This window comes from Eucyclogobius newberryi, unplaced genomic scaffold (assembly GCF_026437365.1).
Source record: "Eucyclogobius newberryi isolate DKJ021-1_F unplaced genomic scaffold, fEucNew1.0.hap1 SCAF_42, whole genome shotgun sequence".
Classification (NCBI taxonomy): domain Eukaryota; kingdom Metazoa; phylum Chordata; class Actinopteri; order Gobiiformes; family Gobiidae; genus Eucyclogobius; species Eucyclogobius newberryi.
Genome location: NW_027316079.1, coordinates 336,590 through 362,033, shown reverse-complemented (window position 1 = coordinate 362,033; position 25,444 = coordinate 336,590). Strand labels below are relative to the sequence as shown.

At 49.3% G+C, this 25,444-nt stretch overlaps 1 protein-coding gene across 1 annotated transcript; it reads right to left on the bottom strand.

The window, feature by feature from the left end:
* Positions 1-60: 60 nt before the first annotated feature.
* On the bottom strand, positions 61-25,045 carry LOC140379583 (uncharacterized). The gene is made up of 12 exons (XM_072464267.1): positions 24,938-25,045; positions 24,216-24,678; positions 24,016-24,149; positions 23,761-23,971; positions 23,393-23,455; positions 19,052-19,114; positions 18,920-18,982; positions 18,801-18,854; positions 17,789-17,842; positions 17,658-17,720; positions 14,394-14,510; positions 61-167 (listed from the first exon to the last, which is right to left on the bottom strand). Exons 1-12 carry the CDS (start codon positions 25,043-25,045, stop codon positions 61-63), a joined length of 1,500 nt encoding a protein of 499 aa, XP_072320368.1.
* Positions 25,046-25,444: the final 399 nt, after the last annotated feature.

Genomic DNA, 25,444 nt, shown 5'->3' with positions numbered 1-25,444 from the left:
CAGTCCCAGTCGTGTCCTTCAGAGTCCCAGTCGTGTCCTTCAGAGTCCCAGTCGTGTCCTTCAGAGTCCAGTCCCAGTCGTGTCCTTCAGAGTCCCAGTCGTGTCCTTCAGAGTCCCAGTCGTGTCCTTCAGAGTCCCAGACGTGTCCTTCAGGTCTCGCTCCAAAACTGTAACGAGTGAAGCAGCTTTGAGTCCCACACGTCACATGATTCACACTCAGTTTTACCTCTTGAGATGTTTGGGTTAGGGTGAGATGTTTGGGTTAGGGGTGAGATGTTTGGGTTAGGGGTGAGATGTTTGGGTTAGGGGTGAGATGTTTGGGTTAGGGTGAGATGTTTGGGTTAGGGGTGAGATGTTTGGGTTAGGGGTGAGATGTTTGGGTTAGGGTGAGATGTTTGGGTTAGGGGTGAGATGTTTGGGTTAGGGTGAGATGTTTGGGTTAGGGGTGAGATGTTTGGGTTAGGGTGAGATGTTTGGGTTAGGGGTGAGATGTTTGGGTTAGGGTGAGATGTTTGGGTTAGGGTGAGATGTTTGGGTTAGGGGTGAGATGTTTGGGTTAGGGGTGAGATATTTGGGTTAGGGTGAGATGTTTGGGTTAGGGGTGAGATGTTTGGGTTAGGGTGAGATGTTTGGGTTAGGGTGAGATGTTTGGGTTAGGGGTGAGATGTTTGGGTTAGGGTGAGATGTTTGGGTTAGGGGTGAGATGTTTGGGTTAGGGTGCGATGTTTGGGTTAGGGGTGCGATGTTTGGGTTAGGGGTGAGATGTTTGGGTTAGGGTGAGATGTTTGGGTTAAGGTGAGATGTTTGGGTTAGGGGTGAGATGTTTGGGTTTGGGTGCGATGTTTGGGTTAGGGTGAGATGTTTGGGTTAGGGTGAGATGTTTGGGTTAGGGTGAGATGTTTGTGTTAGGGTAAGATGTTTGGGTTAGGGGTGAGATGTTTGGGTTAGGGGTGAGATGTTTGGGTTAGGGGTGAGATGTTTGGGTTAGGGTGAGATGTTTGGGTTAGGGGTGAGATGTTTGGGTTAGGGGTGAGATGTTTGGGTTAGGGTGAGATGTTTGGGTTAGGGTGAGATGTTTGGGTTAGGGGTGAGATGTTTGGGTTAGGGGTGAGATGTTTGGGTTAGGGGTGAGATGTTTGGGTTAGGGGTGAGATGTTTGGGTTAGGGGTGAGTTGTTTGGGTTAGGGTGAGATGTTTGGGTTAGGGGTGAGATGTTTGGGTTAGGGGTGAGATGTTTGGGTTAGGGGTGAGATGTTTGGGTTAGGGTGAGATGTTTGGGTTGGGGGTGAGATGTTTGGGTTAGGGTGAGATGTTTGGGTTAGGGGTGAGATGTTTGGGTTAGGGTGAGATGTTTGGGTTAGGGTGAGATGTTTGGGTTAGGGTGAGATGTTTGGGTTAGGGGTGAGATGTTTGGGTTAGGGGTGAGATGTTTGGGTTAGGGTGAGATGTTTGGGTTAGGGTGAGATGTTTGGGTTAGGGGTGCGATGTTTGGGTTTGGGGTGAGATGTTTGGGTTAGGGGTGAGATGTTTGGGTTAGGGTGAGATGTTTGGGTTAGGGTGAGATGTTTGGGTTAGGGGTGAGATGTTTGGGTTAGGGGTGCGATGTTTGGGTTTGGGGTGAGATGTTTGGGTTAGGGGTGAGATGTTTGGGTTAGGGGTGAGATGTTTGGGTTAGGGTGAGATGTTTGGGTTAGGGTGAGATGTTTGGGTTAGGGGTGAGATGTTTGGGTTAGGGTGAGATGTTTGGGTTAGGGGTGAGATGTTTGGGTTAGGGTGAGATGTTTGGGTTAGGGGTGAGATGTTTGGGTTAGGGGTGAGATGTTTGGGTTAGTGTGAGATGTTTGGGTTAGGGTGAGATGTATGGGTTAGGGGTGAGATGTTTGGGTTAGGGGTGCGATGTTTGGGTTAGGGGTGAGATGTTTGGGTTAGGGGTGAGATGTTTGGGTTAGGGTGAGATGTTTGGGTTACGTTGAGATGTTTGGGTTAGGGTGAGATGTTTGGGTTAGGGGTGAGATTTTTGGGTTAGGGGTGCGATGTTTGGGTTAGGGGTGAGATGTTTGGGTTAGGGGTGAGATGTTTGGGTTAGGGTGAGATGTTTGGGTTAGGGTGAGATGTTTGGGTTAGGGTAAGATGTTTGGGTTAGGGGTGAGATGTTTGGGTTAGGGGTGAGATGTTTGGGTTAGGGGTGCGATGTTTGGGTTAGGGGTGAGATCTTTGAGTTAGGGTGAGATGTTTGGGTTAGGGTGAGATGTTTGGGTTAGGGGTGAGATGTTTGGGTTAGGGGTGAGATGTTTGGGTTAGGGTGAGATGTTTGGGTTAGGGGTGAGATGTTTGGGTTAGGGTGAGATGTTTGGGTTAGGGGTGAGATGTTTGGGTTAGGGGTGAGATGTTTGGGTTAGGGTGCGATGTTTGGGTTAGGGTGAGATGTTTGGGTTAGGGTGAGATGTTTGGGTTAGGGGTGAGATGTTTGGGTTAGGGGTGAGATGTTTGGGTTAGGGTGAGATGTTTGGGTTAGGGGTGAGATGTTTGGGTTAGGGTGAGATGTTTGGGTTAGGGTGAGATGTTTGGGTTAGGGTGAGATGTATGGGTTAGGGGTGAGATGTTTGGGTTAGGGGTGCGATGTTTGGGTTAGGGGTGAGATGTTTGGGTTAGGGGTGAGATGTTTGGGTTAGGGGTGAGATGTTTGGGTTAGGGTGAGATGTTTGGGTTAGGGTGAGATGTTTGGGTTAGGGGTGCGATGTTTGGGTTAGGGGTGAGATGTTTGGGTTAGGGGTGAGATGTTTGGGTTAGGGTGAGATGTTTGGGTTAGGGGTGAGATGTTTGGGTTAGGGGTGAGATATTTGGGTTAGGGTGAGATGTTTGGGTTAGGGGTGAGATGTTTGGGTTAGGGTGAGATGTTTGGGTTAGGGTGAGATGTTTGGGTTAGGGGTGAGATGTTTGGGTTAGGGTGAGATGTTTGGGTTAGGGGTGAGATGTTTGGGTTAGGGTGCGATGTTTGGGTTAGGGGTGCGATGTTTGGGTTAGGGGTGAGATGTTTGGGTTAGGGTGAGATGTTTGGGTTAAGGTGAGATGTTTGGGTTAGGGGTGAGATGTTTGGGTTTGGGTGCGATGTTTGGGTTAGGGTGAGATGTTTGGGTTAGGGGTGAGATTTTGGGTTAGGGGTGCAATGTTTGGGTTAGGGGTGAGATGTTTGGGTTAGGGTGAGATGTTTGGGTTAGGGTAAGATGTTTGGGTTAGGGGTGAGATGTTTGGGTTAGGGGTGAGATGTTTGGGTTAGGGGTGAGATGTTTGGGTTAGGGTGAGATGTTTGGGTTAGGGTGAGATGTTTTGGTTAGGGTAAGATGTTTGGGTTAGGGGTGAGATGTTTGGGTTAGGGGTGAGATGTTTGGGTTAGGGGTGAGATGTTTGGGTTAGGGGTGAGATGTTTGGGTTAGGGGTGAGATGTTTGGGTTAGGGGTGAGATGTTTGGGTTAGGGGTGAGTTGTTTGGGTTAGGGTGAGATGTTTGGGTTAGGGGTGAGATGTTTGGGTTAGGGGTGAGATGTTTGGGTTAGGGGTGAGATGTTTGGGTTAGGGTGAGATGTTTGGGTTAGGGGTGAGATGTTTGGGTTAGGGGTGAGATGTTTGGGTTAGGGTGAGATGTTTGGGTTAGGGTGAGATGTTTGGGTTAGGGGTGAGATGTTTGGGTTAGGGGTGAGATGTTTGGGTTAGGGGTGAGATGTTTGGGTTAGGGTGAGATTTTTGGGTTAGGGTTGAGATGTTTGGGTTAGGGGTGAGATGTTTGGGTTAGGGTGAGATGTTTGGGTTAGGGGTGAGATGTTTGGGTTAGGGTGAGATGTTTGGGTTAGGGGTGAGATGTTTGGGTTAGGGGTGAGATGTTTGGGTTAGGGTGAGATGTTTGGGTTAGGGTGAGATGTTTGGGTTAGGGTGAGATGTTTGGGTTAGGGGTGAGATGTTTGGGTTAGGGGTGCGATGTTTGGGTTTGGGGTGAGATGTTTGGGTTAGGGGTGAGATGTTTGGGTTAGGGTGAGATGTTTGGGTTAGGGGTGAGATGTTTGGGTTAGGGTGAGATGTTTGGGTTAGGGGTGAGATGTTTGGGTTAGGGTGAGATGTTTGGGTTAGGGGTGAGATGTTTGGGTTAGGGGTGAGATGTTTGGGTTAGTGTGAGATGTTTGGGTTAGGGGTGAGATGTTTGGGTTAGGGTGAGATGTTTGGGTTAGGGGTGAGATGTTTGGGTTAGGGGTGAGATGTTTGGGTTAGTGTGAGATGTTTGGGTTAGGGTGAGATGTATGGGTTAGGGGTGAGATGTTTGGGTTAGGGGTGCGATGTTTGGGTTAGGGGTGAGATGTTTGGGTTAGGGGTGAGATGTTTGGGTTAGGGTGAGATGTTTGGGTTACGTTGAGATGTTTGGGTTAGGGTGAGATGTTTGGGTTAGGGGTGAGATTTTTGGGTTAGGGGTGCGATGTTTGGGTTAGGGGTGAGATGTTTGGGTTAGGGGTGAGATGTTTGGGTTAGGGTGAGATGTTTGGGTTAGGGTGAGATGTTTGGGTTAGGGTAAGATGTTTGGGTTAGGGGTGAGATGTTTGGGTTAGGGGTGAGATGTTTGGGTTAGGGGTGCGATGTTTGGGTTAGGGGTGAGATCTTTGAGTTAGGGTGAGATGTTTGGGTTAGGGTGAGATGTTTGGGTTAGGGGTGAGATGTTTGGGTTAGGGGTGAGATGTTTGGGTTAGGGTGAGATGTTTGGGTTAGGGGTGAGATGTTTGGGTTAGGGGTGAGATGTTTGGGTTAGGGGTGAGATGTTTGGGTTAGGGTGAGATGTTTGGGTTAGGGGTGAGATGTTTGGGTTAGGGGTGAGATGTTTGGGTTAGGGTGCGATGTTTGGGTTAGGGTGAGATGTTTGGGTTAGGGTGAGATGTTTGGGTTAGGGGTGAGATGTTTGGGTTAGGGGTGAGATGTTTGGGTTAGGGTGAGATGTTTGGGTTAGGGGTGAGATGTTTGGGTTAGGGTGAGATGTTTGGGTTAGGGTGAGATGTTTGGGTTAGGGTGAGATGTATGGGTTAGGGGTGAGATGTTTGGGTTAGGGGTGCGATGTTTGGGTTAGGGGTGAGATGTTTGGGTTGGGGGTGAGATGTTTGGGTTAGGGGTGAGATGTTTGGGTTAGGGTGAGATGTTTGGGTTAGGGTGAGATGTTTGGGTTAGGGTGAGATGTATGGGTTAGGGGTGAGATGTTTGGGTTAGGGGTGCGATGTTTGGGTTAGGGGTGAGATGTTTGGGTTAGGGGTGAGATGTTTGGGTTAGGGTGAGATGTTTGGGTTAGGGTGAGATGTTTGGGTTAGGGTGAGATGTTTGGGTTAGGGGTGAGATGTTTGGGTTAGGGGTGCGATGTTTGGGTTAGGGGTGAGATGTTTGGGTTAGGGGTGAGATATTTGGGTTAGGGTGAGATGTTTGGGTTAGGGGTGAGATGTTTGGGTTAGGGTGAGATGTTTGGGTTAGGGTGAGATGTTTGGGTTAGGGGTGAGATGTTTGGGTTAGGGTGAGATGTTTGGGTTAGGGGTGAGATGTTTGGGTTAGGGTGCGATGTTTGGGTTAGGGGTGCGATGTTTGGGTTAGGGGTGAGATGTTTGGGTTAGGGTGAGATGTTTGGGTTAAGGTGAGATGTTTGGGTTAGGGGTGAGATGTTTGGGTTTGGGTGCGATGTTTGGGTTAGGGTGAGATGTTTGGGTTAGGGGTGAGATTTTGGGTTAGGGGTGCAATGTTTGGGTTAGGGGTGAGATGTTTGGGTTAGGGTGAGATGTTTGGGTTAGGGTAAGATGTTTGGGTTAGGGGTGAGATGTTTGGGTTAGGGGTGAGATGTTTGGGTTAGGGGTGAGATGTTTGGGTTAGGGTGAGATGTTTGGGTTAGGGTGAGATGTTTTGGTTAGGGTAAGATGTTTGGGTTAGGGGTGAGATGTTTGGGTTAGGGGTGAGATGTTTGGGTTAGGGGTGAGATGTTTGGGTTAGGGGTGAGATGTTTGGGTTAGGGGTGAGATGTTTGGGTTAGGGGTGAGATGTTTGGGTTAGGGGTGAGTTGTTTGGGTTAGGGTGAGATGTTTGGGTTAGGGGTGAGATGTTTGGGTTAGGGGTGAGATGTTTGGGTTAGGGGTGAGATGTTTGGGTTAGGGTGAGATGTTTGGGTTAGGGGTGAGATGTTTGGGTTAGGGGTGAGATGTTTGGGTTAGGGTGAGATGTTTGGGTTAGGGTGAGATGTTTGGGTTAGGGGTGAGATGTTTGGGTTAGGGGTGAGATGTTTGGGTTAGGGGTGAGATGTTTGGGTTAGGGTGAGATTTTTGGGTTAGGGTTGAGATGTTTGGGTTAGGGGTGAGATGTTTGGGTTAGGGTGAGATGTTTGGGTTAGGGGTGAGATGTTTGGGTTAGGGTGAGATGTTTGGGTTAGGGGTGAGATGTTTGGGTTAGGGGTGAGATGTTTGGGTTAGGGTGAGATGTTTGGGTTAGGGTGAGATGTTTGGGTTAGGGTGAGATGTTTGGGTTAGGGGTGAGATGTTTGGGTTAGGGGTGCGATGTTTGGGTTTGGGGTGAGATGTTTGGGTTAGGGGTGAGATGTTTGGGTTAGGGTGAGATGTTTGGGTTAGGGGTGAGATGTTTGGGTTAGGGTGAGATGTTTGGGTTAGGGGTGAGATGTTTGGGTTAGGGTGAGATGTTTGGGTTAGGGGTGAGATGTTTGGGTTAGGGGTGAGATGTTTGGGTTAGTGTGAGATGTTTGGGTTAGGGTGAGATGTATGGGTTAGGGGTGAGATGTTTGGGTTAGGGGTGCGATGTTTGGGTTAGGGGTGAGATGTTTGGGTTAGGGGTGAGATGTTTGGGTTAGGGTGAGATGTTTGGGTTACGTTGAGATGTTTGGGTTAGGGTGAGATGTTTGGGTTAGGGGTGAGATGTTTGGGTTAGGGGTGCGATGTTTGGGTTAGGGGTGAGATGTTTGGGTTAGGGGTGAGATGTTTGGGTTAGGGTAAGATGTTTGGGTTAGGGGTGAGATGTTTGGGTTAGGGGTGAGATGTTTGGGTTAGGGGTGAGATGTTTGGGTTAGGGGTGCGATGTTTGGGTTAGGGGTGAGATGTTTGGGTTAGGGGTGAGATGTTTGGGTTAGGGTGAGATGTTTGGGTTAGGGTGAGATGTTTGGGTTAGGGGTGAGATGTTTGGGTTAGGGTGAGATGTTTGGGTTAGGGGTGAGATGTTTGGGTTAGGGGTGAGATGTTTGGGTTAGTGTGAGATGTATGGGTTAGGGGTGAGATGTTTGGGTTAGGGGTGCGATGTTTGGGTTAGGGGTGAGATGTTTGGGTTAGGGGTGAGATGTTTGGGTTAGGGTGAGATGTTTGGGTTACGTTGAGATGTTTGGGTTAGGGTGAGATGTTTGGGTTAGGGGTGAGATGTTTGGGTTAGGGGTGCGATGTTTGGGTTAGGGGTGAGATGTTTGGGTTAGGGGTGAGATGTTTGGGTTAGGGTGAGATGTTTGGGTTAGGGTAAGCTGTTTGGGTTAGGGGTGAGATGTTTGGGTTAGGGGTGCGATGTTTGGGTTAGGGGTGAGATGTTTGGGTTAGGGGTGAGATGTTTGGGTTAGGGGTGAGATATTTGGGTTAGGGTGAGATGTTTGGGTTAGGGGTGAGATGTTTGGGTTAGGGGTGAGATGTTTGGGTTAGGGGTGAGATGTTTGGGTTAGGGTGAGATGTTTGGGTTAGGGTGAGATGTTTGGGTTAGGGGTGAGATGTTTGGGTTAGGGGTGAGATGTTTGGGTTAGGGTGCGATGTTTGGGTTAGGGTGAGATGTTTGGGTTAGGGTGAGATGTTTGGGTTAGGGTGAGATGTTTGGGTTAGGGGTGAGATGTTTGGGTTAGGGGCGAGATGTTTGGGTTAGGGTGAGATGTTTGGGTTAGGGGTGAGATGTTTGGGTTAGGGTGAGATGTTTGGGTTAGGGTGAGATGTTTGGGTTAGGGTGAGATGTTTGGGTTAGGGGTGAGATGTTTGGGTTAGGGGTGAGATGTTTGGGTTAGGGTGAGATGTTTGGGTTAGGTTGAGATGTTTGGGTTAGGGTGAGATGTTTGGGTTAGGGGTGAGATGTTTGGGTTATGGGTGCGATGTTTGGGTTAGGGGTGAGATGTTTGGGTTAGGGGTGAGATGTTTGGGTTAGGGTGAGATGTTTGGGTTAGGGTGAGATGTTTGGGTTAGGGTAAGATGTTTGGGTTAGGGGTGAGATGTTTGGGTTAGGGGTGAGATGTTTGGGTTAGGGGTGCGATGTTTGGGTTAGGGGTGAGATGTTTGGGTTAGGGGTGCGATGTTTGGGTTAGGGTGAGATGTTTGGGTTAGGGGTGAGATGTTTGGGTTAGGGGTGAGATGTTTGGGTTAGGGGTGAGATGTTTGGGTTAGGGTGAGATGTTTGGGTTAGGGTGAGATGTTTGGGTTAGGGTGAGATGTTTGGATTAGGGGTGAGATGTTTGGGTTAGGGGTGAGATGTTTGGGTTAGGGGTGAGATGTTTGGGTTAGGGTGAGATGTTTGGGTTAGGGTGCGATGTTTGGGTTTGGGGTGAGATGTTTGGGTTAGGGGTGAGATGTTTGGGTTAGGGGTGAGATGTTTGGGTTAGGGGTGAGATGTTTGGGTTAGGGTGAGATGTTTGGGTTAGGGGTGAGATGTTTGGGTTTGGGTGAGATGTTTGGGTTAGGGGTGAGATGTTTGGGTTAGGGTGAGACTTTTGGGTTAGGGTGAGATGTTTGGGTTAGGGTGAGATGTTTGGGTTAGGGGTGAGATGTTTGGGTTAGGGTGCGATGTTTGGGTTAGGGTGAGATGTTTGGGTTAGGGTGAGATGTTTGGGTTAGGGGTGCGATGTTTGGGTTAGGGGTGAGATCTTTGAGTTAGGGTGAGATGTTTGGGTTAGGGTGAGATGTTTGGGTTAGGGGTGAGATGTTTGGGTTAGGGGTGAGATGTTTGGGTTAGGGTGAGATGTTTGGGTTAGGGGTGAGATGTTTGGGTTAGGGGTGAGATGTTTGGGTTAGGGGTGAGATGTTTGGGTTAGGGTGAGATGTTTGGGTTAGGGTGAGATGTTTGGGTTAGGGGTGAGATGTTTGGGTTAAGGGTGAGATGTTTGGGTTAGGGTGCGATGTTTGGGTTAGGGTGAGATGTTTGGGTTAGGGGTGAGATGTTTGGGTTAGGGTGAGATGTTTGGGTTAGGGGTGAGATGTTTGGGTTAGGGGTGAGATGACTGGGTTAGGGGTGAGATGTTTGGGTTAGGGGTGCGATGTTTGGGTTAGGGGTGAGATGTTTGGGTTAGGGGTGCGATGTTTGGGTTAGGGGTGAGATGTTTGGGTTAGGGGTGAGATGTTTGGGTTAGGGGTGCGATGTTTGGGTTAGGGGTGAGATGTTTGGGTTAGGGGTGAGATGTTTGGGTTAGGGGTGAGATATTTGGGTTAGGGGTGGGATGTTTGGGTTAGGGGTGAGATGTTTGGGTTAGGGTGAGATGTTTGGGTTAGGGTGAGATGTTTGGGTTAGGGGTGAGATGTTTGGGTTAGGGGTGAGATGTTTGGGTTAGGGTGCGATGTTTGGGTTAGGGTGAGATGTTTGGGTTAGGGTGAGATGTTTGGGTTAGGGTGAGATGTTTGGGTTAGGGGCGAGATGTTTGGGTTAGGGGCGAGATGTTTGGGTTAGGGTGAGATGTTTGGGTTAGGGGTGAGATGTTTGGGTTAGGGTGAGATGTTTGGGTTAGGGTGAGATGTTTGGGTTAGGGTGAGATGTATGGGTTAGGGGTGAGATGTTTGGGTTAGGGGTGCGATGTTTGGGTTAGGGTGAGATGTTTGGGTTAGGGTGAGATGTTTGGGTTAGGGTGAGATGTTTGGGTTAGGGGCGAGATGTTTGGGTTAGGGGCGAGATGTTTGGGTTAGGGTGAGATGTTTGGGTTAGGGGTGAGATGTTTGGGTTAGGGTGAGATGTTTGGGTTAGGGTGAGATGTTTGGGTTAGGGTGAGATGTATGGGTTAGGGGTGAGATGTTTGGGTTAGGGGTGCGATGTTTGGGTTAGGGGTGAGATGTTTGGGTTAGGGGTGAGATGTTTGGGTTAGGGTGAGATGTTTGGGTTAGGTTGAGATGTTTGGGTTAGGGTGAGATGTTTGGGTTAGGGGTGAGATGTTTGGGTTAGGGTAAGATGTTTGGGTTAGGGGTGAGATGTTTGGGTTAGGGGTGAGATGTTTGGGTTAGGGGTGCGATGTTTGGGTTAGGGGTGAGATGTTTGGGTTAGGGGTGCGATGTTTGGGTTAGGGTGAGATGTTTGGGTTAGGGGTGAGATGTTTGGGTTAGGGGTGAGATGTTTGGGTTAGGGGTGAGATGTTTGGGTTAGGGGTGAGATGTTTGGGTTAGGGTGAGATGTTTGGGTTAGGGTGAGATGTTTGGGTTAGGGTGAGATGTTTGGATTAGGGGTGAGATGTTTGGGTTAGGGGTGAGATGTTTGGGTTAGGGGTGAGATGTTTGGGTTAGGGTGAGATGTTTGGGTTAGGGTGCGATGTTTGGGTTTGGGGTGAGATGTTTGGGTTAGGGGTGAGATGTTTGGGTTAGGGGTGAGATGTTCGGGTTAGGGGTGAGATGTTTGGGTTAGGGTGAGATGTTTGGGTTAGGGTGAGATGTTTGGGTTAGGGGTGAGATGTTTGGGTTAGGGTGAGATGTTTGGGTTAGGGGTGAGATGTTTGGGTTTGGGTGAGATGTTTGGGTTAGGGGTGAGATGTTTGGGTTAGGGTGAGACTTTTGGGTTAGGGTGAGATGTTTGGGTTAGGGTGAGATGTTTGGGTTAGGGGTGAGATTTTGGGTTAGGGGTGAGATGTTTGGGTTAGGGGTGAGATGTTTGGGTTAGGGGTGAGATGTTTGGGTTAGGGTGAGATGTTTGGGTTAGGGTGAGATGTTTGGGTTAGGGTGAGATGTTTGGATTAGGGGTGAGATGTTTGGGTTAGGGGTGAGATGTTTGGGTTAGGGGTGAGATGTTTGGGTTAGGGTGAGATGTTTGGGTTAGGGTGCGATGTTTGGGTTTGGGGTGAGATGTTTGGGTTAGGGGTGAGATGTTTGGGTTAGGGGTGAGATGTTCGGGTTAGGGGTGAGATGTTTGGGTTAGGGTGAGATGTTTGGGTTAGGGTGAGATGTTTGGGTTAGGGGTGAGATGTTTGGGTTAGGGTGAGATGTTTGGGTTAGGGGTGAGATGTTTGGGTTTGGGTGAGATGTTTGGGTTAGGGGTGAGATGTTTGGGTTAGGGTGAGACTTTTGGGTTAGGGTGAGATGTTTGGGTTAGGGTGAGATGTTTGGGTTAGGGGTGAGATTTTGGGTTAGGGGTGCGATGTTTGGGTTAGGGGTGAGATGTTTGGGTTAGGGTGAGATGTTTGGGTTAGGGTGAGATGTTTGGGTTAGGGTAAGATGTTTGGGTTAGGGGTGAGATGTTTGGGTTAGGGGTGCGATGTTTGGGTTAGGGGTGAGATGTTTGAGTTAGGGTGAGATGTTTGGGTTAGGGTGAGATGTTTGGGTTAGGGGTGAGATGTTTGGGTTAGGGGTGAGATGTTTGGGTTAGGGTGAGATGTTTGGGTTAGGTTGCGATGTTTGGGTTAGGGTGAGATGTTTGGGTTAGGGTGAGATGTTTGGGTTAGGGTGAGATATTTGGGTTAGGGGTGAGATGTTTGGGTTAGGGTGAGATGTTTGGGTTAGGGTGAGATGTTTGGGTTAGGGGTGAGATGTTTGAGTTAGGGTGAGATGTTTGGGTTAGGGTGAGATGTTTGGGTTAGGGGTGAGATGTTTGGGTTAGGGGTGAGATGTTTGGGTTAGGGTGAGATGTTTGGGTTAGGGTGCGATGTTTGGGTTAGGGTGAGATGTTTGGGTTAGGGTGAGATGTTTGGGTTAGGGGTGAGATGTTTGGGTTAGGGGTGAGATGTTTGGGTTAGGGTGAGATGTTTGGGTTAGCTTGAGATGTTTGGGTTAGGGTGAGATGTTTGGGTTAGGGTGAGATGTTTGGGTTAGGGGTAAGATGTTTGGGTTCGGGTGCGATGTTTGGGTTAGGGTGAGATGTTTGGGTTAGGGTGAGATGTTTGGGTTAGGGTGAGATGTTTGGGTTAGGGTGAGAAGTTTGGGTTAGGGGTGAGATGTTTGGGTTAGGGGTGAGATGTTTGGGTGAGATGTTTGGGTTAGGGGTGAGATGTTTGGGTTAGGGTGAGATGTTAGGGTGAGATGTTTGGGTTAGGGGTGAGATGTTTGGGTTAGGGGTGAGATGTTTGGGTTTGGGTGAGATGTTTGGGTTAGGGTGAGATGTTTGGGTTAGGGTGAGATGTTTGGGTTAGGGTGAGATGTTTGGGTTAGGGGTGCGATGTTTGGGTTAGGGGTGAGATGTTTGGGTTAGGGGTGCGATGTTTGGGTTAGGGTGAGATGTTTGGGTTAGGGGTGAGATGTTTGGGTTAGGGGTGAGATGTTTGGGTTAGGGGTGAGATGTTTGGGTTAGGGGTGAGATGTTTGGGTTAGGGTGAGATGTTTGGGTTAGGGTGAGATGTTTGGGTTAGGGTGAGATGTTTGGATTAGGGGTGAGATGTTTGGGTTAGGGTGAGATGTTTGGGTTAGGGGTGAGATTTTGGGTTAGGGGTGAGATGTTTGGGTTAGGGTGAGATGTTTGGGTTAGGGTGCGATGTTTGGGTTTGGGGTGAGATGTTTGGGTTAGGGGTGAGATGTTTGGGTTAGGGGTGAGATGTTTGGGTTAGGGGTGAGATGTTTGGGTTAGGGTGAGATGTTTGGGTTAGGGTGAGATGTTTGGGTTAGGGGTGAGATGTTTGGGTTAGGGTGAGATGTTTGGGTTAGGGGTGAGATGTTTGGGTTTGGGTGAGATGTTTGGGTTAGGGGTGAGATGTTTGGGTTAGGGTGAGACTTTTGGGTTAGGGTGAGATGTTTGGGTTAGGGGTGAGATTTTGGGTTAGGGGTGCGATGTTTGGGTTAGGGGTGAGATGTTTGGGTTAGGGTGAGATGTTTGGGTTAGGGTGAGATGTTTGGGTTAGGGTAAGATGTTTGGGTTAGGGGTGAGATGTTTGGGTTAGGGGTGCGATGTTTGGGTTAGGGGTGAGATGTTTGGGTTAGGGGTGAGATGTTTGGGTTAGGGGTGAGATGTTTGAGTTAGGGTGAGATGTTTGGGTTAGGGTGAGATGTTTGGGTTAGGGGTGAGATGTTTGGGTTAGGGGTGAGATGTTTGGGTTAGGGTGAGATGTTTGGGTTAGGGTGCGATGTTTGGGTTAGGGTGAGATGTTTGGGTTAGGGTGAGATGTTTGGGTTAGGGGTGAGATGTTTGGGTTAGGGGTGAGATGTTTGGGTTAGGGTGAGATGTTTGGGTTAGCTTGAGATGTTTGGGTTAGGGTGAGATGTTTGGGTTAGGGTGAGATGTTTGGGTTAGGGGTAAGATGTTTGGGTTAGGGTGCGATGTTTGGGTTAGGGTGAGATGTTTGGGTTAGGGTGAGATGTTTGGGTTAGGGTGAGATGTTTGGGTTAGGGTGAGAAGTTTGGGTTAGGGGTGAGATGTTTGGGTTAGGGGTGAGATGTTTGGGTGAGATGTTTGGGTTAGGGGTGAGATGTTTGGGTTAGGGTGAGATGTTAGGGTGAGATGTTTGGGTTAGGGGTGAGATGTTTGAGTTAGGGGTGAGATGTTTGGGTTAGGGGTGAGATGTTTGAGTTAGGGTGAGATGTTTGGGTTAGGGGTGAGATGTTTGAGTTAGGGTGAGATGTTTGGGTTAGGGGTGAGATGTTTGAGTTAGGGTGAGATGTTTGGGTTAGGGGTGAGATGTTTGGGTTTGGGTGAGATGTTTGGGTTAGGGGTGAGATGTTTGGGTTAGGGTGAGATGTTTGGGTTAGGGTGAGATGTTTGGGTTAGGGGTGAGATGTTTGGGTTAGGGTGAGATGTTTGGGTTAGGGTGAGATGTTTGGGTTAGGATGAGATGTTAGGGTTAGGGTGAGATGTTTGGGTTAGGGTGAGATGTTTGGGTTAGGGTGAGATGTTTGAGTTAGGGTGAGATGTTTGGGGTAGGGTGAGATGTTTGGGTTAGGGTGAGATGTTTGGGTTAGGGTGAGATGTTTGGGTTAGGGGTGAGATGTTTGGGTTAGGGGTGAGATGTTTGGTTAGGGTGAGATGTTTGGGTTAGGGGTGAGATGTTTGGTTAGGGTGAGATGTTTGGGTTAGGGGTGAGATGTTTGAGTTAGGGTGAGATGTTTGGGTTAGGGGTGAGATGTTTGAGTTAGGGTGAGATGTTTGGGTTAGGGGTGAGATGTTTGAGTTAGGGTGAGATGTTTGGGTTAGGGGTGAGATGTTTGAGTTAGGGTGAGATGTTTGGGTTAGGGGTGATATGTTTGGACTGAGCTGGACCTGTGAGCTTCTCGTGGACTCGCGCTCGGGTTCTGTTCATCCTCAGGTCCAGGACTGAAGTCTCTTGGACCAGATCCTGGACAAGAGCCAGGCCTTGGTCCAGTTTGAGGCTCAGACCTGAAGACAAAAGGTCAAAGGTCAAAGGTTCAATGGGGATAAAAACATCACCCTGCTGCTACTTTGCTAATGCTGAAAATGCTTGTAAAGCACTGCTCTCCTGCACCAGCAGGTCACAGACACAGCACCCACAGGTCACAGACACAGCACCCACAGGTCACAGACACAGCACCCACAGGTCACAGACACAGCACCCACAGGTCACAGACACAGCACCCTCAGGTCACAGACACAGCACCCTCAGGTCACAGACAGCACCCACAGGCTCTCTTCCTCGTCTCTGGTGACTATAACCACGCTTTTCCCTTTTCTGTTCTGACACATACACCAGTATGTCTCCTGTCCCAACAGAGACAATAGAACATTGGACTTGTTTTTTGCCAACACCAAGGAGGCTTATTCTTCTTCCCCCCTCCCTCCCCTGGGCAGCTCGGACCACAACCTTGTACATCTGAGGCCTGTGTATGAACCCATCGTGCACAGGCAGCCTGTGGTGCCCCGTGTGGTGAGGATGTGGTCTGCTGAGAGCGAGGAGGCTCTGAGGGACTGCTTCAGCACCACTGTCTGGACTGAGCTCTATGACCCACATGGGGAGGACATCAACACCATCAGAGAGTGCATCACGGACTACATCAACTTCTGTTTTGAGAACATTGTTCCCTCCCGGACGGTGCAGTGTTTTCCAAACAACAAGCCATGGATTAACCGTGAACTGAAGGCTCTGCTGAAGGAGAAGAAGAGAGCCTTCAGGTCAGGGAACAAGGAGGAGCTGAGGACTGTGCAGAAGGAGCTGAGGAGGAAGATCAGGCAGGCTGAGGCCGGCTACAGGAGGAGGATGGAGGAGCAGCTGCAGCAAAAGAACATTCAGGGAGTGTGGAGGAGCCTGAAAACCATCTCGGGCTTCTAAGTTCCCCCTGTCCAGACGGAGGGAGACCTATTGTTTTATTCTGTGTTTTGTGAAGCACTTTGTGACCTCTGTCTGTGAAAGGTGCTATATAAATAAAATTTACTTACTTACTTACTTACAGTGGGTGAACGAGCTAAATTCTCACTTCCTGAGATTTGATCAATCAGGTGTGGGACAGAAGGGTTCAGGCTGAACTCACATCTATGCTGGACCAAGAGTCTCGCCCCCTGCAGGACACTCTGTCCCCTGCAGGACACTCTGTCCTGTCTGGAGAGCAGCTTCAATGACTGATCCACCCTCGCTGTTTGAAGTAGACGTTTCAGTCTGTCCTTCTGCTGCTGTCACACTCTACAACAAACACTGTCATAGCCATGTGCAACACTGTCATACCCATGTGCAATACCGTCAATTTTCATGTGCAATACTGTCATACCCATGTGCAATACAGACATACCATGTGCAATACTGTCATACCCATGTGCAACACTGTCATACCCATGTGCAATACTGTCATACCCATGTGCAACACTGTCATACCCATGTGCAACACTGTCATACCCATGTGCAATGCTGTTATACCCATGTGCAATACAGTCATACCCCTGTGCAATACTCTCATACCCATGTGCAATACTGATATACCCATGTGCAATACTGTCATACCCATGTGCAACACTGTCATGCCCATGTGCAACACTGTCATACCCATGTGCAATACTGCCATATCCATGTGCAATACTGTCATACCCATGTGCAATACTGTCATACCCATGTGCAATACTGTCATACCCATGTGCAATACTGACATATCCATGTGCAATACTGACATACCCATGTGCAATACTGACATACCCATGCAATACTGTCATACCCATGTGCAATGCTGTTATACTCATGTGCAATACAGTCATACCCATGTGCAATACTGTCATACCCATGCAATACTGTCATACCCATGTGCAATGCTGTTATACTCATGTGCAATACAGTCATACCCATGTGCAATACTGTCATACCCATGTGCAATACTGTCATACCGATGCAATACTGTCATACCCATGTGCAATACTGTTATACTCATGTGCAATACTGTCATACCCATGCGCAATACTGACATACCCATGTGCAATACTGTCATACCCATGCGCAATACTGACATACCCATGCGCAATACTGTCATACCCATGTGCAATACTGACATACCCATGCGCAATACTGTTATACCCATGTGCAATACTGTCATACCCATGTGCAATACTGTCATACCCATGTGCAATACTGACATATCCATGTGCAATACTGTCATACCCATGTGCAATACTGTCATACCCATGTGCAAAATTTTCTTTTTTTACATTTAGGCCACAGTTATTTCATTACTTGGTTTACGGATCCGCCGCACTTAGATTATTGATTATAAAAAGTACCGCCGACAAGGCAAAATAGCATTAAATGAAATATAAAAAGCGGTATTAAGTCAAAAGATAAGAGCGCGTGAAGCAATTTTCCGTCAAAATCCTGCGTGAGTTTGTGATGAAGCGGCTCCGCCCCTGTGTGCGGCCCAGGGAGGAGGAGCATGAGAAGACGCGCCCGTTTCCTTGTCTGCTCGGCGCAGCGCTAACTCCTTATATCGCAAATACACATTTTAAACCCGTTTATCACATCTTCTCCAGCGCGTTTTGCCGTGACTAAAGCTGCAAACTTAGAAGCGTCTGTTCTACCAATGCAAAACAGGCTAAATCTACGGTTACACGCTCCTGCGCGCCGTGGTGCGTTTTTGGTAAACAAGGAAGACATTTTTTGGGGGAAATTGAAATTGTATTTATATTTCGCCTGTTCAATATATTTCATTTAAAAATCCGTAAACCAAGTAATAAAATAACTGCAGCCTTATTAAGAATATAAGGTTTTGTACAAGAGTTTTCTTTTTGTTTTGTAAGATTTCCTCTAATAAGTATTTTATAAGTTATTTGTTCTCTCACTTCTGTATCTACTTGTGCGTTGTAATAACACTTTCCCACTGTGTGGGCTAATAAAGGATTATCTACATCTACTACTACTACTAGTACTACTACTACTAGTACTAGTACTAGTAGTACTAGTACTAGTAGTACTACTACTACTAGTACTACTACTACTAGTACTAGTAGTACTAGTAGTACTAGTACTAGTACTACTAGTACTAGTACTACTAGTACTAGTACTACTACCAGCTCTTCCGTACAGGATGTAACGTTTACCGTGTGATTGGAGGGTGAGACGGCTCAGAGCGTCCTCAGCGTCCTCCAGCTTCAGACTCAGAGCTGAAACGTCACGGGATAGAAACATGTTCAAAGTGATTTAAACTCATCTAAAGTATAACGTTTGTTACCGGAGCTGATGTGGTCAGACGAGTCCAGCCTGGACAGGACGTCCTGGAGCTGAACTGAGGAACACAACCCAAACTTCAAAACATTTATACTTTTGACTTCATTTGATGAATAAAACCCGTTCTGAACATCACTGAGACTCCATTTTGGCTCAATTATAACAAACACAGTTTCCTGACCTTTAAACATAAACACAAAGTATTTTATTAGTCCAATCATAGTCCGAATGTCCACCGTCCTCTGACCCCTCGTCCCCTGACCCCTCGTCCTCTGAGCCCTCGTCCTCTGAGCCCTCGTCCTCTGACCCCTCGTCCTCTGAGCCCTCGTCCTCTGAGCCCTCGTCCTCTGAGCCCTCGTCCTCTGAGCCCTCGTCCTCCGACCCCTCGTCCCCTGACCCTTCGTCCTCTGACCCTTCGTCCTCTGACCCCTCGTCCCCTGACCCCTCGTCCTCTGACCCCTCGTCCCCTGACCCTTCGTCCTCTGACCCCTCGTCCTCTGAGCCCTCGTCCTCTGACCCCTCGTCCCCTGACCCCTCGTCCTCTGACCCCTCGTCCCCTGACCCTTCGTCCTCTGACCCCTCGTCCTCTGAGCCCTCGTCCTCTGACCCCTCGTCCCCTGACCCCTCGTCCTCTGAGCCCTCGTCCTCTGACCCTTCGTCCTCTGACCCTTCGTCCTCGTCCCCTGACCCCTCGTCCTCTGACCCCTTGTCCCCTGACCCCTCGTCTTCTGACCCCTCGTCCCCTGACCCCTCGTCCTCTGACCCCTTGTCCTCTGACCCGTCTCTTCTGCTTCAGTCTCTTGTGTCCAGTAAAAGACCTGTCGCTGTTGTTTTTCCGGCAATTGCAATGCATTGTGGTCTATAGTGACCCCTACTGACCATCGCTGGACACTACTTTTCAATACAAAGAGCGATTCCGAGGTCCAAAATCTGAAAAAATGTATAACAGACTCAGAGTCTTAGAGTCTTAGAGTCTTCGAGTCAGGGATTTAAAGGGAAACAAAGGGTTCAAGAACCTTCAGTTTTCATGCGCAGCTCCTCGTCGCCCGCTCGGAGCGAGCTCTGCAGCTCTGGACAGAGTTTATTCTGATCAGAACATTAGAGCTGAAGCTGATAAAAGTCTAATGTTAGAGACCTTGAGTCTTGGTCTTCAGGACGAGGATCTGCTCCGACACAAACTGGAGATGTTCTGCTGCAGCTGAAACACAAACAAACTCTCAAACTCTGACCATGAGCTAAAGAGTCAAAGTGTTGAAGGATCTCAGACCTTTGTTCTCCTTCTGCAGCTGCTCCAGATGTTTCTCCACAGACTCAGCCTGATCAGACTGAGCTGCAACAAAGGTCAGAGGTCAAACACGCCAGTAAAGTCCTGTTTTATTCTTTCAACATCTCAAATCTTTTCATGTGATTCTCTTTTACATCTGGTGAAAAACCTTTGACCTTTTGTCCTCCAGACCTTGAGTCTCAGCTCAGTTCTATTTGTACAAAACCTTTGGTCATAAAGTTTTACCAGTTTAAGTTTGTAACATCTGTGTTTAGTTTGTTCTGATCAGCTCCTTCCATGTCGTAAGAACAGATTTGACCCAGGGATTCTTCACTTCCTCCTCATGACTCAAGCGTCTGTCATCTGCAGTAAGAACTGTACAGGAACCCCCGGCACCACATGACTCTCAGTATAAGACCTGTACAGGAACCCCCGGCACCACATGACTCTCAGTATAAGACCTGTACAGGAACCCCCGGCACCACATGACTCTCAGTATAAGACCTGTACAGGAACCCCCGGCACCACATGACTCTCAGTATAAGACCTGTACAGGAACCACCGGCACCACATGACTCTCAGTATAAGACCTGTACAGGAACCCCCGGCACCACATTACTCTCAGTATAAGACCTGTACAGGAACCTCAGGCACCACATGACTCTCAGTATAAGACCTGTACAGGAACCCCCGGCACCACATTACTCTCAGTATAAGACCTGTACAGGAACCCCCGGCACCACATGACTCTCAGTATAAGACCTGTACAGGAACCCCCGGCACCACATGACTCTCAGTATAAGACCTGTACAGGAACCCCCGGCACCACATGACTCTCAGTATAAGACCTGTACAGGAACCCCCGGCACCACATGACTCTCAGTATAAGACCTGCACAGGAACCCCCGGCACCACATGACTCTCAGTATAAGACCTGTACAGGAACCCCCGGCACCACATGACTCTCAGTATAAGACCTGTACAGGAACCTCAGGCACCACATGACTCTCAGTATAAGACCTGTACAGGAACCCCCGGCACCACATTACTCTCAGTATAAGACCTGTACAGGAACCCCCGGCACCACATGACTCTCAGTATAAGACCTGTACAGGAACCTCAGGCACCACATGACTCTCAGTATAAGACCTGTACAGGAACCCCAGGCACCACATGACTCTCAGTATAAGACCTGTACAGGAACCCCCGGCACCACATGACTCTCAGTATAAGACCTGTACAGGAACCACCGGCACCACATGACTCTCAGTATAAGACCTGTACAGGAACCTCAGACACCACATGACTCTCAATATTAGACCTGTACAGGAACCCCCGGCACCACATGACTCTCAGTATAAGACCTGTACAGGAACCTAAGGCACCACATGACTCTCAGTATAAGACCTGTACAGGAACCCCCGGCACCACATGACTCTCAGTATAAGACCTGTACAGGAACCACCGGCACCACATGACTCTCAGTATAAGACCTGTACAGGAACCCCCGGCACCACATTACTCTCAGTATAAGACCTGTACAGGAACCTCAGGCACCACATGACTCTCAGTATAAGACCTGTACAGGAACCCCCGGCACCACATTACTCTCAGTATAAGACCTGTACAGGAACCCCCGGCACCACATGACTCTCAGTATAAGACCTGTACAGGAACCCCCGGCACCACATGACTCTCAGTATAAGACCTGTACAGGAACCCCCGGCACCACATGACTCTCAGTATAAGACCTGTACAGGAACCCCCGGCACCACATGACTCTCAGTATAAGACCTGCACAGGAACCCCCGGCACCACATGACTCTCAGTATAAGACCTGTACAGGAACCCCCGGCACCACATGACTCTCAGTATAAGACCTGCACAGGAACCCCCGGCACCACATGACTCTCAGTATAACACCTGTACAGGAACCCCCGGCACCACATGACTCTCAGTATAAGACCTGTACAGGAACCTCAGGCACCACATGACTCTCAGTATAAGACCTGTACAGGAACCCCCGGCACCACATTACTCTCAGTATAAGACCTGTACAGGAACCCCCGGCACCACATGACTCTCAGTATAAGACCTGTACAGGAACCTCAGGCACCACATGACTCTCAGTATAAGACCTGTACAGGAACCCCAGGCACCACATGACTCTCAGTATAAGACCTGTACAGGAACCCCCGGCACCACATGACTCTCAGTATAAGACCTGTACAGGAACCACCGGCACCACATGACTCTCAGTATAAGACCTGTACAGGAACCTCAGACACCACATGACTCTCAATATTAGACCTGTACAGGAACCCCCGGCACCACATGACTCTCAGTATAAGACCTGTACAGGAACCTCAGGCACCACATGACTCTCAGTATAAGACCTGTACAGGAACCCCCGGCACCACATTACTCTCAGTATAAGACCTGTACAGGAACCCCCGGCACCACATGACTCTCAGTATAAGACCTGTACAGGAACCTCAGGCACCACATGACTCTCAGTATAAGACCTGTACAGGAACCCCAGGCACCACATGACTCTCAGTATAAGACCTGTACAGGAACCTCAGGCACCACATGACTCTCAGTATAAGACCTGTACAGGAACCCCCGGCACCACATGACTCTCAGTATAAGACCTGCACAGGAACCCCCGGCACCACATGACTCTCAGTATAAGACCTGTACAGGAACCCCCGGCACCACATGACTCTCAGTATAAGACCTGTACAGGAACCTCAGGCACCACATGACTCTCAGTATAAGACCTGTACAGGAACCTCAGGCACCACATGACTCTCAGTATAAGAACTGTACAGGAACCCCCGGCACCACATGACTCTCAGTATAAGACCTGTACAGGAACCCCAGGCACCACATGACTCTCAGTATAAGACCTGTACAGGAACCCCCGGCACCACATGACTCTCAGTATAAGACCTGTACAGGAACCACCGGCACCACATGACTCTCAGTATAAGACCTGTACAGGAACCTCAGGCACCACATGACTCTCAGTATAAGACCTGTACAGGAACCCCCGGCACCACATGACTCTCAGTATAAGACCTGTACAGGAACCTAAGGCACCACATGACTCTCAGTATAAGACCATTGAGCACCACATTCTGGCTCACACCAGCAATGCTCTCATTTCACCTGAAATAAAGGTAAAACCCGCCCCCTTTTACTGTTGGAGGTTTCCTGTCTTGTCATCATGTTTGCAAACTTTAAAAGGCTCAATAAATGTTTCTGATAGAAATTTTCCTCAGTTTAATTTATAAAACAATAACAAAGAGACTCTGCCCCCTGGTGGTCGTGTGGAGGTCGTGTGGAGGTACTCATGCCCCCTGGTGGTAGTGTGGAGGTCGTTTAGAGGTCCTCATGCCCCCTGGTGGTCGTGTGGAGGTCCTCATGCCCCCTGGTGGTCGTGTGAAGGTCCAAACGCCCCCTGGTGGTCGTGTGGAGGTCGTGTGGAGGTACTCATGCCCCCTGGTGGTAGTGTGGAGGTCGTTTAGAGGTCCTCATGCCCCCTGGTGGTAGTGTGGAGGTCCTCATGCCCCCTGGTGGTCGTCTGGAGGTCATCATGCCCCCTGGTCGTCGTGTGGAGGTCCAAACGCCCCCTGGTGGTCGTGTGGAGGTCGTGTGGAGGTACTCATGCCCCCTGGTGGTAGTGTGGAGGTCGTTTAGAGGTCCTCATGCCCCCTGGTGGTAGTGTGGAGGTCCTCATGCCCCCTGGTGGTCGTCTGGAGGTCATCATGCCCCCTGGTCGTCGTGTGGAGGTCCAAACGCCCGCTGGTGGTCGTGTCAAGGTTGTGTGGAGGTCGTGTTGAGGTCCAAACGCCCCCTGGTGGTCGTGTTGAGGTCGTGTGGAGGTCGTGTGGAGGTCGTGTGGAGGTCCAAACGCCCCCTGGTAGTCGTGTTGAGGTCGTGTGGAGGTCGTGTGGAGGTCCAAACGCCCCCTGGTAGTCGTGTTGAGGTCGTGTGGAGGTCGTGTGGAGGTCGTGTGGAGGTCGTGTGGAGGTCCAAACGCCCCCTGGTAGTCGTGTTGAGGTCGTGTGGAGGTCGTGTGGAGGTCGTGTGGAGGTCGTGTGGAGGTCCAAACGCCCCCTGGTAGTCGTGTTGAGGTCGTGTGGAGGTCGTGTGGAGGTCCAAACGCCCCCTGGTAGTCGTGTTGAGGTCGGGTGGCGGTCGTGCGGAGGTCCTCACGCCCCTTGGTGGTCGTGTGGAGGTCCTCACGCCCCTTGGTGGTCGTGTGGAGGTCCTCACGCCCCTTGGTGGTCGTGTGGAGGTCCTCACGCCCCCTGGTGGTCGTGTGGAGGTCCTCACCTTTGTTCTGAGTGTGTAGATGACCCAGATGTGACTCCAGAGAATCCAGACGCACCGACAGAACTGAGCTCAAAAACAGCACGAAATATCAATGTTAAAAATTTAAACAAGACATGATTTTTTTTAGATAAAAGATTAAGATTAAACCCAAACATAATGTTCTTCTCACCTTTGTCCCCTGAGGTTCTCGGTACGTTCTCACCCTTTGACTCCGAAGTTCTAGGTACGTTCTCACCCTTTGGACTCCAAGGTTCTAGGTACATTCTCACCCTTGAACTTCGATGTTCTAGGTATGTTCTCACCTTTGGACTCTCAGGTTCTAAGTACGTTCTCACCCATGGACTTTGAGGTTCTAGGTACATTCTCACCTCTTCCGTCGGTCTGCAGCTGTTCCAGATGTTTCTGACTTTGAGCAGAGAAAGCAGAGACTCGGTTCTGAAGCGTTCTGAGCTCAGACTTCAGAGCAGAAACATCTCCTGAACAGAAAGAGTCAGAGCTGTAGGAGCAGAAGGAGCAGAAGTATTTGCAGTAGAAGTATTTGCAGTAGCAGTATTTGCAGTAGCAGTATTTGGCCCAGACCTGGTTCAGACCTGGTTCAGACCTGGTTCAGACCTGGTCCAGACCTGGTTTAGACCTGGTTTAGGCCTGGTTCCGGGCTCACCCATGTTCTCCTTGTGCAGTTGTTCTTGTCTTTGTTCTGAAGAGTTGATCCAGCTCAAGTTGGACCTGACTCTGTCCTTCAGCTCCAGAACTTCAGCTTCAACATGAAAAGATACATTCAGATGTGAAGTTTCAGAGGTAAATGTGGAAGTGCACCTCTGACCTGTGCTGTTCCTCTGCAGATGTTCCACATGTTCCACATGTTCCTTCAGCCTCTGGTTCAGACCTGAGCTCTGGTTCTTCAGAACAAACACCTCATCCATCAGCTCGTCTCTCAGCTCGTTCTTCAGCTCGTCTCTCAGCTCGTTCTTCAACTCGTTCCTCAGATCGTTCTTCAGATCGTTCCTCAGCTCGTTCTTCAACTCGTTCCTCAGATCGTCCCTCAGCTCGTCCCTCAGCTCGTCCCTCAGCTCGTCCCTCAGCTCGTCCCTCAGCTCGTCCCTCAGATCGTTCCTCAGCTCGTCCCTCAGATCGTTCCTCAGCTCGTTCCTCAGCTCGTCCCTCAGATCGTTCCTCAGCTCGTCCCTCAGCTCGTCCCTCAGATCGTTCCTCAGCTCGTCCCTCAGATCGTTCCTCAGCTCGTTCCTCAGCTCGTCCCTCAGATCGTTCCTCAGCTCGTTCCTCAGCTCGTTCCTCTCACCTGGAGTCAAACACATGGAGGAGAGTGTTCACCATAGCTTCTAGAAGAAGATGGAACGTTTTGACCTATTTATATCTCGTCTGTGCTCTCACTGTGATGGAGGCAGATATTCACTAATGTTGGACTCAAACACAGTTTTTAATTCTTCTCTGACCTGTGCTGTTTCTGTGCAGATGTTCCACGTGTTCCACATGTTCCTTCAGCCTCTGGTTCAGATCTGAGCTCTGGTTCTTCAGAACAAACACCTCGTTCCTCAGCTCGTTCCTCAGCTCGTTCCTCAGCTCGTTCTTCAACTCGTTCCTTAACTCGTTCCTCAACTTGTTCCTCAACTCGTCCACTGCAGCAGAAAACATCACACCAACATTTCCTCAGGATCTCAGGACGAAGTTAAGCGTCATTTGTAGATCTTGGACCAAACAGGTTTATGTGAAGCGAATAACTTGCATGAAGTTGGTGAATGTTCTGAAGTTCTAAAGGTTCCTCAGTTCTCACCGGTGCTGGTGTCCTCCAGCTGTAGCAGATGTTTCTTCACAGACTGCACATGCTCGGACTGAGCTGAAACACAAAGAGATTTTACTTACGCACAGGTTTTTCTGTCATCATCAGGTTCTTTTTAAAGTGTTTCTGAACCTGAGACGAGGCTCTGGAGCTTCTGTAGATCTGATCCCAAACTCTCCTCCCACTCTGAGGAACAAACATGGAAGAGAAGATCATGTGGTTTGGATTTTGACTTTTGCAAGTGTATTTTTAAC

Bases quoted from the DNA above. Each gene is read 5' to 3' on its own strand.
- LOC140379583 (XM_072464267.1), bottom strand. From the start codon at position 25,045: ATGTTTTCTGCTGCAGTGGACGAGTTGAGGAACAAGTTGAGGAACGAG. The intron at 23,972-24,015 runs GTCTGGACCAGG...GGTCTGAACCAG, and splicing joins CTAAACCAGGTCTAAACCAG to GTCTGGGCCAAATACTGCTA. The intron at 18,983-19,051 runs GTCTGAGATCCT...TTTGTGTTTCAG, and splicing joins GCTGCAGAAGGAGAACAAAG to CTGCAGCAGAACATCTCCAG.